A 13,277-nucleotide genomic window follows, 5' to 3' on the forward strand; every position below is an offset into this window, starting at 1 on the left:
GGAAGGGAGGAGGATCAGAGTACTATGTCTATTTCCTTCACCAGGCAGGAGAAATTTCTGTCATTATTTTTCTAAATAGGTTTTCAATTTCTTGCTCCCTCTTTTTTCCTTATGGCACCTCTACAATGAGAATGTATACTTGAAGTTGTCCCAGAGGTTTCTTACACTGTCTTCATAATTTTGGATTATTTTTTCTTTTTGCTATTCTGATTGGTGTTTTTGCTTCCTCGTATTCCAAATTGCTGATTTGATTCTCAGTGTCCTCTACTCTTGATTCCCTATCAATGATTCTTCATATCATTAGTGCATCCTTTATTTCTGACTCGTTATGTTTTATGGTTCCTAAGTCCTTTTTCATGCTGTGGAAGTTCTCATTAAGTTATTTGAAGTTATCACTAAGTTCCTTGAGCATCCATGTAACCACTGTTTTGAAGTTTGTATCTGGTAGTTTGCTTGCTTCCATTTTATTTAGTTCTTTTTCTGGAGTTTTCTCCAGTTCTTTTATGTGTAATATGTTTCTTTGTCTCCACATTTTGACTGCTTCCTAGTGTTTGTTTCTATGTGTTAGGTAGAACGTCTATGTCTCCAGGACTTAGTAGAGTGGCCTTGTGTAGTAGGTGTACTATAAGTCTCAGTGGCATAGCATCCCCAGCCACCTGAGCTGGGCACTCCAGGTGCACCCTGTGTGGGCTGTGTGCACAGTCCTGTTGTAGTTAAGTCTTGATTGCTCTTGATGTTGCTGGGAAGGATTGATCCCCAGACCAATTGGCTGGGAGGGCCAGTTGCAATTACAGTGAAAGACCTGCTGTGCAGGTGTGGACCCTATGGAGCAGGACTTACTTCAGTGGGGCTTTTGTGCTCACTGAGTCCACTCTTTGAGTGTGTCACTTGTGGATGTGGTAGGATTATAATCTGGTGTGGTCTGAAGCTGACCACCAGATGCACTACCTTTGTGGCCTCCTGAGATGTACCCTGCCTGTACCCTGTCGGAGGCCACCTGGCATGAGCTACTGAGGGATCTGCAGATGGCTGCTACATGTATTGAGCTTGGATGTGCCCAAGAGAGGCCAAGCTGTGAACCAAGGCTGGCTGCTGCTAGTGCTGGCTCTGGGGTCATTTGACTAGGTACAGAGTGCACTGAGGCTAGCAGCTGCTTGAGAGATTTTATGAAAGTCTGAAACATGTATGGAAAAGCCACTGGAAGGGGCTTGGATGAGTCCACAAATTGGGTGGGGCAGGGTCTCAGGGAATCACCTGGGGCAGGGGGTGGGAAGGTTTGGGGGAGGCGAGAACAGTGTAAACCAGATTGATGGAGACTCAGATATGGCATCTGCCAGTCAGCTCTGTGATGGAGGAGGTCTCGGCATAGAAACAGTGACCTCTGTCAGCACTTCTGAGTGGAGAATGCTGCCCCTCAGCTCTTACCCTGATGCCAGATAATTCAGTTCCTCCCCATATGTCCCTGTTTCCTTTCAAGCTGCTGCCCCAGCACTGGAGCTCAGAGAAAGTGAGTCAAGTGTGTCGCTGTTCAGGCCCTTTAAGAGGTGTCACTCAGCCACATCCCTGCTGGTTTTTACAGCCTGAATTTATGAAGATATCTCTTCCCAGAATTGGAAGCCTGGGATGAGGGGTCTGGTGTGGGGCTGGGACCCCTCACTACTCAGGGGGGGGTACCTCCACAGCCAAGATATCCCTCAGATTAAAGTAGGCCACACATGGGTGTGGGACCAGCCCATTCAGCACCTCCACCTTTCCTACCAGGCTCGATGTGACGACTTTTTAACTCCCTAGTTGTAGGACTTCTAATTCAGCCAGATTTCAGGTGGTTCTGAATGATGAGTGTACTGAATATTTGTTGTATTTTTGATGTGGTTATGGGAGGATTCTTGTACCTCATTTACCTACACCTCCATCTTGACTAGAAGCCAAAAATTGTTCCATTCTTAAGTTGCATAACTCAGTTGTCTCTTTCCTGTTTCTACCATGCCCTGGCCTTTGACTTCCACCCACCCTTTTCCTAAGCCGTCTCCCCCCCCACCCCCCACCCTTCCTACCCCTCCACCTCGCTTTCCTGGAAATGCACTCTGATGCAGGGTCATAAGTCAGTTTCCACCCTGATGGGGAGTGCACTGTTCACCTGTGGGACCAAGGAAAGGCTGCAAGGAGGAGGGGTGTGCAGATCGCTCTGATTGTGGTCCAGGGGCCTCTCCGTCCCTTGCTTTGTGCTTCACACACCATCTGTCCTCCTTAACTGGCCACAGTATTAAAACCAATTATGTGATTTAGGATCTTTATCAAATCAATGTAAAGGAATTTTATAATCATGGATCTGAATTTTAAAATCAATTCAGGTGAGGGGGACCCTGTCGGAGGCCACCTGGCATGAGCTACTGAGGAATCTGAATTGATTTTAAAATCAATTCAGGTGGGTCTTTTCTATTTTTCTCTTAACAGTACTAATTCACTTCATCTTGGGTGGCTTGGGACTGGTTCCCCCCACTACCACCACCACCCCCTGCTCTGTGGATTACGGGACCTTGCTAAATAAGAGTCCTTAATTTCTGAAGTTGTATATTCCTTGGCTTTTCCATTTTGTCAAAGTATTATTTAATTAACAAAAGGCGTACAGAAATATGCTTTAAAGTTGTTTATTCCCAAAATAGGACACAGGCTAGTTTCCATTCAACACATCAGGGCACATTTATATCCGTGACTAACTTTCTGATTCTATCAGTGGAAGAAGAAAAAAAATGTTTACCAGTGGAGCTGCCTTTGTGTTTGTTACAGTTCACGTATGAACTTGCTCTTTGCATGGCCCACGCAGCCATGGAGACCGTGTGGAACAATACATGGCAGCTGTTCCCGGTCATCCGCACAGGCGACACGAATTCTGCTCATTTAACTTGTTCTGAGGATAATTAGCAAACGCTGCTCTGCTTTTCGGGAGGAAGCCTGGCTGTTCCTAACCAGTAGCCGAGTTGGGCCGGCTCCTCAGCAGGTGTGGTCCTCTGCTCGGCCTTTGTATCTGAAGTGGGAAGCACTTACTTTGCTGCTGGGTAAGGAGATGGATACTGGAGTGAAAGGGGAAAAGGCTGTTGGTTCAGACTCTAGGCTCAAGGATGTGAATCAATTCTTGGAGACAGCTATTTTGACAGCTTTCCATCTAAAAAAGAACATCCCAAAGTGGGACTGAGTGTGTGTGTGTGGCCCCAGCTCAGCAGGGGCCTCGTGGTTTTAGAGGGTCAGGTGGGCTTCTAAATCCCCCCATTTCCAGGGTCTTAACCTGTTAACCGAGCAGGACCTATAAATGTGTCAAACATAAACAATATCGGGAACGGGTAGGACATATGAATATGTCTTTGAAATATATGTTGCGCCCTGAGAGAGACAGTATATATTTTTTGTAATCTTTATAATTGTTTGTAAAATTTATAATTTTTTAATTCGATGTTTCCATTTTTTTGTTGGTATTCTTTTCTATTTGTTTATAATTTTGTATTTTTCCTTTGTGCTTTATATTTAATTAAGTATAAATTAATAAAAATAATAATATAAAAAATAATATAAAATTATGTCCTCCGGGCATGGCGTACTGACATGTCCTAGTGAAAGAGTATGCGCCCGTTACAGGTTGCGTAATTAAAATGGGAACTTTCCGGTTAACAGGTTAAGAAACCATAAGTCCCCATCCCCAAGATTTCTATAAAATGTGAATGGCCATGTGCCCGTGGCCTGGCCCTCAGACCACATATATGTTTCTGCTCTGTTTCTATGGCACCCAGGGAGAAAGCTTAGTTCCTCGCTGGTTCCCATAGGAAATCAATACATATTGAGCACTGTGCACATTAGTGTAAATTTGTTGAATATTTAGGTTAGGAGGGGGGTCATATCGATTCACTGGTTCCACTGCATCCCAGTCTCTCTCCTTTAACATGCAGAAGAGTGTCTAGTCGCTACTGCTCCCCCAAGCTGGTTGATCAGAGGCCAGGAAAGCAGCCCCCGTTCGTTAGGTGTTTGCTATTTGAGACAGGTGATAAGAAAAATCCTTCAGCTTTAAACGTGAAGCATTATCGTAATTGTTATTCTCGTCGAGCACCGATAGGTTCAGTGATACGGTGACCGCTGGGATTCAGTGGGTGCTTGTGCATGCCTGTTTGTTCACATGCGCCATCTCCTTTATTCCTGAACAAGCAGACAGTGCAGGGGTGGGCCCACTCTCTCTGTGAAGGACGAGATAGGAAATGCTTTAGGTTTTGCAGGCTATGTGGTCTGCTCAGCTACTCAGCTGTCACTGTAGCTCCAAAGCAGCCATAGACAATAACACGTAAATAAGTACAGTGGTATTTCAATAAAACTTTACTTACAGAATCGGGTGCTGGGCAGGTCTGGCACATTATGTGACCAGTGTTCTCCCTGAGCTGGAACTTGGGTTGCACAGTTAGGATGTTTGGAGACATGCACTTTTCTCTCTCCCCCATCCTCCCTCCTCCTGGCTTTTCCATTCTGGTTCCAGCTCTGGAGAGAGAGAGAGAATAAAGACACTTTTGCAAGTGACTTATCTCTCTCCACAAAGGGGCAGCAATCCCTTTCATGAAAATCCTGTACCCGGGGTAGCTGTGAGGAGGCTACTGGGTTGCTGTGGGTCACTGCTGATCATCAAGTCCTTGTCTGCAAGCTGGTGTGGGCTGTGACAGACCAGCGGCCCTCAGAGGCCTCAGTGGGTCTTGTGAGTCTTGGCTCCATCCTCTGGGCACCTCCAGGTGGAGGGTCTATGCTGGAGTGGCCCCTGATGAGCGTACAGCCCCAACTTAGCTCTTTTCGGTGCCCAATGCCTATAGCCCGGGACAGAGTCCACCCCCATGATCAGTGGGTACCAGGAATCTGAGGAAGCAATTTGCCTCTCTGAGCCACAGCCCCTGCTAGCTACCTCCATGTTCTTTCTCCAACTGAAGTCACCTGGTAGCTCAACAGATACAGAAGAATGAAGTGTCTGTTTCTCTCTCTCTCTCTTGATGAGACTATAAACCTAATGAATCACTTGTGATCTTAGGCCATGGCTTCTCAGTCTCTGCACTATTGATATTGGGGCTAGAGCCCTGGGTAGGGGAAAGGTATACCTTCACTGGATATGAGCGGCATCCTGGCCCCCACTCACTCGGTGGCCATAGAAACCCCCCGGTGTGACCATCAGCGATGTCTCCAGACATTGCCACATGTCCGCTGGGTGACAGAACCACCTCTGGCTGAGACACCGTCTTAGGTTGAGGGGCCATCGTTGCCTTTGCTCTCAGCTATAGGATCTAATTCACAATTCCAGAAAAATAGGAAAGATCGCAGGCAATATCTCTCAGCACCATGCTACATCACCTTTTGTAAGGTGAGCGTAAGTATCCCCATTTTACATATTAGAAAACTGAGGCCTGGGTCACACAGCTAGTAAGGAGCAGAGCCTGGATTTGCACCCAGGCATGTCCGATGCCAAAGCTTATATATATTCTAAAGTGTATTGTAAAGCTTTTCCTAGAATGGGGATGTGTTTGCCACAGCTCACATTAGTGAGAAGAAAACTGGAGGTTATAGCTGCCCTTCCCTCGGAGTGTTCTACCTAAGTCTGACAGCGGCGCTTCGAGGTAAATACCATTCTCCCCATTTTACAGATGAGGAAAGAGAGGCCCAGCAAGTCTAACAAATGTGAAATCAGCACAGCAAAGTGTTTCTGTGTTCAGAGCTTTGACTTTTCAACAAAAACCCCCAAAATGGGTGGCTGCTCCCCAACAGGGAAGTGGGGTCTAATTCCCTACATTATACCCTGCATCTCCAGCGAGTGTGGTCTGCCTTCAATAGGAAGGGCTTAGTGACACATGAGACTAACACCCTCCCACCCCTGCCTCTCCCGTGGCCTCTCTCCAGCTCTGTATGCAGTACTGGCCTGAGAAGACCTCCGGCTGCTACGGGCCCATCCAGGTGGAGTTCGTCTCCGCAGACATAGACGAGGACATCATCCACAGGATATTCCGCATCTGCAACATGGCTCGGGTGAGTGTGCGGCCGCCATCGCATCCCATGCTGCCCTCCCCCCACCACACACACACACACAAATAGACGGAGCCTGTAGGAGAGGAACCGCCTCCGCTAATGAGCATCCGGGATGTGCTCTCAGTTCATCTCGTCTTTGGGGAGGTGATGCCTCTGCCGATTCCAGCTCCAGACCCAGCCATGGTTCAAACACAGAACCGCACAGGGCAGCATCCTGCCTGCCATCTGCCTGTTTCCTGACACACTTGCTGCCGTGTAGACAACACTTCTTAGAAATTAGCGCTTTCCCACGGTGCCTCGCTATGTTGGCAGTAGATGCAACCTTTGATTGGATCCAGCCAGCTTTGGGCTAGACCCTGGGAACCACACGAGTGAAAAAGAGCTGCTTCCAGAGGAAACTCATTGGCTGGAGGGAGGAGGATTGGGTGGGAGGGAGCGGATTAGTAATCCATGGAATGGTGGCTAACTAAAGTGACATTGGCCTTCATTGGGGCCCAGGGCAAACAGAACTCAGCCCCTCCCCTCAGAGGTCACCATCTAATGTGAAAGTGAGATATATTCTGGCACATGAACCTCGGGGAGAGGGCAGGCTTTTCCTGAGGAATGGAATGTTTGACTTGGGTTCTGAAGACTGAGTAGGAGTTTTCCAGGTGGAGAAGGGGGACAGGGCAGGAGAATCAGTGTGCACAAACGAGTAGAGATGAGTTAAGAGAGAGTCTATGACTCTCGCCGTGATGACGTGGCTTAGACCTCATTGAGTCTGTCTTCCGCCCAATGCTGCAGCGGCCCTAACAGCCTCTCTGTCCACAGCCTCAGGACGGGTACCGCATAGTCCAGCACCTGCAGTACATCGGCTGGCCCGCCTACCGGGACACGCCCCCCTCCAAACGCTCTCTGCTCAAAGTGGTCCGGCGGCTGGAGAAGTGGCAGGAGCAGTACGATGGGCGGGAGGGACGCACGGTGGTCCACTGCCTGTGAGTACTGTACTGTGGAGGCGTCGCCAGAGCCACAGGGAGGTGGGTGATAGGACAGCCTTGGGGATGCTGGCCACAAACACTGGTCATAGGCACGCCTGGCTGCACCACATCTCAACATCCCTGAATGGCCAATGGGAGTGTATTCAGAGAATCTCAGCCCTTCAGTGGACTGGGGTTGCCCTGAACTAAGGTTATGTGACATATTTACTTACGCAAAACCTGGCAGCCTTTCCCCAAACTTGGAGTGTGGTCAGACCACAGGCCATTGCTCCCAGGAGGCAGGGAAGTCCCACCTCCAGCAGGAAGGCTCAGGCGAAGAGGCTCCACCAACCAGACCTTCCTCTCTTTCCTGAAGAAGAAAAGGAGGGAAGGGGAATGGATTACGTGAGCCTAATGCCAGGCAGTTAAAATGAGTCACCTGCCATCGGGGGGTAGATTTTATCATGTCACAGTGAGAAGACTGAGGCACAGGCAGGTGAGGCATCAGGCAGTTAAAAGAAGCTTTGATTAGAATCCGCTGGCCTCCAGGCTAACCCACACTCCCTCTGAGTAAACCAAGGGGTTCATCCACCATGTCTGCAGCACTTTTCCCAGGGCACCATGGGCTCAGGATGGATGTTTCTATCCCTTCACCTCCTGTGTTAGGACAGGCATAGCTGGGTACAGGGATTTCTAGTCAGACAGACCCCAATATCATTACACAGGGTGGAGGTCAGGTGCCTTAAAGGGCTGTGGCTGACAAGCTATCTTCAAGGAAAACACTTAATTTTATGAGCCTTAGTTTACTCATATGTCCAATGGGTATATTGAATTAGGTCATTTTTAAGGCTCTGTGAGGCTTTGACATATTTAGAAAGCAAATACAATTTACCTGTCAACATACAAATATCATGCAATATCATGGTAGTAAACACGCAAATGCCTGTGTCAGAGTCCACCATTGGAGTATCAGAGAGGATCCTAGAGACCTTGGACCCAAAACAAACTGGGAGTGAGAACAGCTAGTGTGGAACATTGGATTCACAACCTTTCCCCTTGCTTCTTAGAACCTTAAAATCAGTGGGGAGACATGACTCTTTTAAAAGGTGTGTTAAGGAAGACCTGGCCAGAGACTTCCCCTTTCTAGAATAAGTATTTGTGGACTTGGTGGAGGCATTCATAACACCTACTGACCTCAGAATTGTCTTTTCAAAACCAGCTTATTGTTCTCCTTTCTAAAAGGAGGTGCACGCACATGTCAGAAAAGTCACAGAACTTAAACATGCACAGCTCAAGAGCCATCACCTGTAGCAATCCCCCTTCCCAAGGGATGCACACTGCAGTCCAGGAAGATGCCCTGAGGTGTTGCATGTCGCATTGGTGGGTGACGTCAGCCAGGCTGAACTGGCTCTGCCCACATCCCAGAAACTGGTGGCTGGTTCCCTGCCAGCTCACTCTGCTCCCTTCAGTTTCTCCCTCACTCAGGTGGCTCCCCTTTAGCTGAGAGCCACAACCATCCCACCAGGGTCTCATTCCACTTGGGCTCTGCTGTTCTTGCTCCAGAAAATACGGAACCCTCCCTCTTGGGGTCCCTCCCTATTCTTTCCATGTGATTGGTTTGTATCCCCCTCTCTCCTCTGTCCAAGGTGACCAGCAGTTTGAACCAAAGGAAACCACAGGGGTGTCCTATCAACAGGGACCTTGGCACACCTGGGAGCCGCAGGCGCTGGCCAGTGAAAGAGGGCAATTGTCTGTACTGGAAGCATCTGGTCGTTGGATGTCCTATAGATAAAACATCTGGGAGATTGAGTGCCTTAGTTTCGTCCAGATGTTCCTTAGACACAGACCATTACATGAAATCATTAGTTACTCTTGGCAACACGCCCAGGAGCTCCGAATCAGGCAGATTCCAAAGGGACTCTGTGAAGAGTGGAGGGTGTCTCTGTGAAGAGTGGAGGGTGTCTCCATGAAGATGACATATGGAGCCTCAGGAAGGAGGAGTGGCAGGGAGCTGGCCCTGCCAAGGGCCCTCTGTCTCCAATCTCCAGAGCTGTAGGGTCTTGCTTCACCGGGTATATAAATAGACCCAGCCTGGCCCCCACCCGAACACCTGGGCTGGCTGCCCCTAGGCTGAGAGAGATGTTTCTGGCATTGCTGTCCCTAGTCGGTGGGAAAACTAGGAGGAAAACCATACACAACCATAGCTGTCTTCACGGGATGTGTAGGTGAGCCCAGAGCACCCCCTTGGACAAGGAGGCAGGCACATGCATAAAGACACTCTGAGCCTGAAGGTTGGGGTCAGTGTGCCATGGGTGACTGTAACACACCCATAGAACCAGGGAAACATCAAGCTGATTGAACTGTCCTGGGTCACCAAGTCCAAACCCTCCATTGTATGAATGGGAAGCTTGGAGCTCAGACAAGGAAAGTGACTTACCCAAGATCACAGCAGATTTGGGGTACTCGAACCCTGGGACTTGAACCATGACACGTGGCTCGGGTTTGGGCTTTTGCCAGTGCCTTCCCTTCCCCTGACCAAGATAGCCACCCCCCCACTGCCGGTGCAGCACCCAGGAAGGAGTCTGACTCACCCTTCCCTCTGTTTAGAAACGGGGGTGGCCGCAGCGGGACCTTCTGCGCCATCTGCAGCGTGTGCGAGATGATCCAGCAGCAGAACATCATCGACGTGTTCCACATCGTGAAGACGCTGCGGAACAACAAGTCCAACATGGTGGAGACCCTGGTGAGTGTCCTGGGAACTGTTCCCTCCAGGTGGGGCATGACCCTAGTCCCTGAGCCGGAAAAAACCAGCATCAAATAGTGAAAACACTCAGTACTTTGCTCCTATCAGCACTCAGCTCCTAATCTCCCCAACTTCTCTCCCCTGCAGGCAGCCCAAATGTTAGTCCTGACACACTCTGCCCGTTCTTTCTGGAAGTACCACTGACCCAGGCTTAGGGGAAGGGCTTCTGGATGGGTAGGGTGTAGGTCCAGTCCCATCCCAGTCTCATTAACTTAGGCCAGTGGTCAGCAAACTGCGGCTTGAGAGTCGTGATTTGTGCTCTGTTGACTAATGAGTTTGCCGACCATTTGAATAGGAGCTTAATCACAGGGAGCAATAGCCTGTAATTATTGGAATCAAGAGTCTAGGTCAGTGGTCAGCAAACTCATTAGTCAACAGAGCGGCGAACCGCGGCTTGAGAGCCGCATGTGGCTTGCGAGCCGCAGTTTGCCAACCTTTTAGGCTAATTTTATGAATAAGGTATTGGTAGAGGACAGCGGAGAAAGGGATGGAAAGAGACTGGCAGGTAGAGCCCCAGTGATAAGGCCTGGTGCAATGATGGGAATTCAGATCTTTAAACTTACTCTCAGCGGGTCCCCCTCCGAGTCTGGTGTGTAGACCTGCAGTAGCGTATGGGAGCTTGGTAGAATGTCGAATCCTGAGTCCCACCCAAGATCAACTGAATCAGAATCTGCATGGATAATTCTGAGCGGACTGTTGGTACAGATGTAGGTAAAGTTCACTCTAAAATCGTACTTCTAAATGCATTTTCCTTTCCTTTCCCTCTTTCCTGTCTGCCTCTCCTCCTCTCAGGAACAGTATAAGTTCGTATACGAGGTGGCGCTGGAATATTTAAGCTCCTTTTAGCCTGACATGATGGGGGAGCTGCCAGAGTGCAGAGGCTGCTGCAGTCAAACCCCCTTTTCTGTGGATGGCAGTGGCGGGCTCAGGGACCAAGAGGCGGCACCCGGCCCAGCTCGGAGGAGAAGACTGGTGGTCCCATGCCCGGGGTGGGCCCTGCGCCTTCTGAGGGGCGCCTGTCACTGTGGGAGATGAGGCTCAGAGGCCCAGCTTCCCCTGCACCCCCGCCAGCCACCGACGAGGACCCACAACAAGGCCCCAGACTTCCCAGTTCCCCGACCTCTTGCTTCTGCGCTTTCCAAGTGTGTGGACATCATGGCAAGCCGGCATGGGGTGCTGGGAGACACAGGCTCCCTGAACCTCTGGGGCCTGCTTCTCCCTGGGAGTGACGGGGCTGTGTCTCCGCCTCCACGCTATGGGGGCAGTGGCTGGGCTCTTGGGGCCACTGCCCTGCTGCCCTCTGCAGTCTCCTCCAGTGACCTGGGGCCATCCTGCCCCCCTCCCTGCACAGAGCTATCCCCTCCCCAGCCCGGGCCTTGACCCTTCTGTCACTCACGCCAGCCTGCTGGGTCCAGTTCACGCCAGCCTGCTGGGTCCACAGCGCTGGTGGATAAAGGTTTTCTTTGCTTTTCTGTGGTTGATGGGAGGGGGAGGAACTGCAGGGAAGATGGCTGCTGCTCCTTGTCTGTGAAAAGGGCCCACTGCCCTGAGGCAGGGCTCTTGCTGACCCTTGGGCTTCCCCTTTGGGAGAGATAATAGGATAAGATTTGATTATTTTCCAAAGCATATATTAAAAGAAACCTCTTTTGGGGGATGTAAAATCTAAGTCTCTTATGTTAATAAAAAAAAAAGGAGGGGGGGGGGGGAAGCCTGGGAAGGAAGTTTGGATGTGCAGCCATAGGACCAATCTCTCAGGCCTGTCATCAGGCAACATCCCTAAAGGGACCCGCCTGGGATGGCACAGCCACTGACAAGACAGACAGCTGGACAGAGGCAGCTCCTCTGGCTGTTGGGCAGCGGAGTCCCAGCTTTCAGGAAGCCCAGCTGCTCTCCTGACAAAGGCCACTGTGGACCAGTGATGCTTTGGTATCACATAGGCTGAAGGGATTAGGCCTAGGAAACGAGGGTCCTGCCAAAGGATGCGTGAGTCGGGGACAGGGAGCCGGCATCTGCTAGGCATCTCCTGTGTGCCAGGGAGGACCATACTGTGTGCCATCCCAGATGCTTAGGGACACCTCCCCGGGGAGAGCTCCTGTCCTTCCATTATCTCCATGTTACATGAGGAGGCCGAGGCATCTTCCTCGGCAGTGAAATTCTCGGCTCCAAAAAGGCGAATAATGGCGACATCACTTCCTTACTTCCTTCATCCTTTCTCAGCCAAGCAATTATTTTATGGAGGGAAAATAGGGCCAGAAACTTCTGGGCAGAGAACTCCACAAATGGAAATTTAATTCTTTCTTTCTGGTGCCAGTTCTTCTGGGAGGCCCAGAATTTCTGTTCTATTTTAGTGCCTCGTTCCTGGCTCCCCAGGAAAAGCTGGTCTCGTGTAATCATTCCTCCGCCAGTGAAAACCATTCCCTGTTCCCTCCAGCGATGTGGTCTGCCAGCCAGACTCCCTACCTTGTCTCTCGCAGGGGCGTGGGCTCAAGACCAGACAGCCTTGGGATTGCTTGGGATGGAGGAAGCTGCATCGTGGAAGCTGCTCTAGCCCCACACAGGAGGACTCAGCAGCTCAGTGCGCACTGGGGAAACTGAGCCACGATGCAGCGCAGGCGCCATGGAGCAGGAGAGACTGCCTCGGGCTTCCTAGAGGAGGTGACTCCCACCCCGACTGGGTCTCACTGTAGGAAAAGCAAGAAAAAGAAATCCAGGCCACGATCAGCATGCGCAATGGCAGAGAGGGTTGGGAAGTCCTGGGGTAGAGGTAGTATTGGGGGGGGGGGGGGTAGCCCACCCAGAGGTCAGGAGAGGAGCCAGGGTCAGGGGTGAATGCTCTGCCAACAGTGCCCCAGGGAGCTCGGGGTGATGCACTCAGCTGTGTTGAGGAAGGCAGCCTCTTCCCCTTCATCAGACACTGTGAAAACACTGCCTTCAGCGTCTACTCTTTACTATCACCTCTGTCTGTCGCTGGAACAAAATACGCAGGGGATTGTGAGCGTCTGCTTCTGTGAGAAGCAGGGTCTCTGCTCTACCAGGGGACAGGGGGACCCAGCCGGAGGCCACAGAAAGGGACATGGAAGGAGCCCACAGACGCTGCTCCCATTGGCATGGGCTCGGGAGCTGTCTGGAAGTCCGGGGACTTGATCAAGGAAGGGCTGTCACTTTGGAGGTTCAAAAAGAAACATCTCAAAGCAAAGGAAGAAAAAGGAGCCCCACGAAGAACTCACTCTTTTCCTTTCATGGGCCCTTCCCCGTGAGCCCGAGCAGGTCCCCGGGCCCGAGCCCCCGCCCCCTGGTTCTGCTGGCCTCGCCTGGCTCCAGTCCATGGCTCCAGCCGGCACTCCCCCAGCCTTCAAAGAGCCTGCAGCCTAGCAAATCACCATGTTATATGCTCTTTTCTCAGATCTTGGCTCATCCATACAGAATGAGGGGACTGAGGCTATCTAACACAAATCCTGAGATTTATTCTGCTCAGGAAGGGG

The 13,277-nt window shown here is 50.6% G+C and overlaps 1 protein-coding gene across 12 annotated transcripts in view; it reads left to right on the forward strand.

Moving 5' to 3' along the window:
* PTPRT (protein tyrosine phosphatase receptor type T) overlaps window positions 1-10,977 on the forward strand; it is an 845,125-nt gene extending 834,148 nt beyond the window's left edge. For all 12 annotated transcript variants that reach the window (XM_045574406.1, XM_045574409.1, XM_036418808.2 and 9 more), the window contains 4 exons: window positions 5,911-6,036; window positions 6,847-7,010; window positions 9,600-9,735; window positions 10,588-10,977. In XM_045574406.1, coding sequence (XP_045430362.1) covers window positions 5,911-6,036; window positions 6,847-7,010; window positions 9,600-9,735; window positions 10,588-10,641 — 480 coding nt within the window. In that variant the 3' untranslated portion in view covers window positions 10,642-10,977. The remainder of the gene's footprint in view (window positions 1-5,910; window positions 6,037-6,846; window positions 7,011-9,599; window positions 9,736-10,587) is intronic.
* Window positions 10,978-13,277: the final 2,300 nt, after the last annotated feature.

Source organism: Pipistrellus kuhlii, unplaced genomic scaffold (assembly GCF_014108245.1).
Source record: "Pipistrellus kuhlii isolate mPipKuh1 unplaced genomic scaffold, mPipKuh1.p scaffold_m20_p_6, whole genome shotgun sequence".
In the NCBI taxonomy this organism is placed as follows: Eukaryota; Metazoa; Chordata; class Mammalia; order Chiroptera; family Vespertilionidae; genus Pipistrellus; species Pipistrellus kuhlii.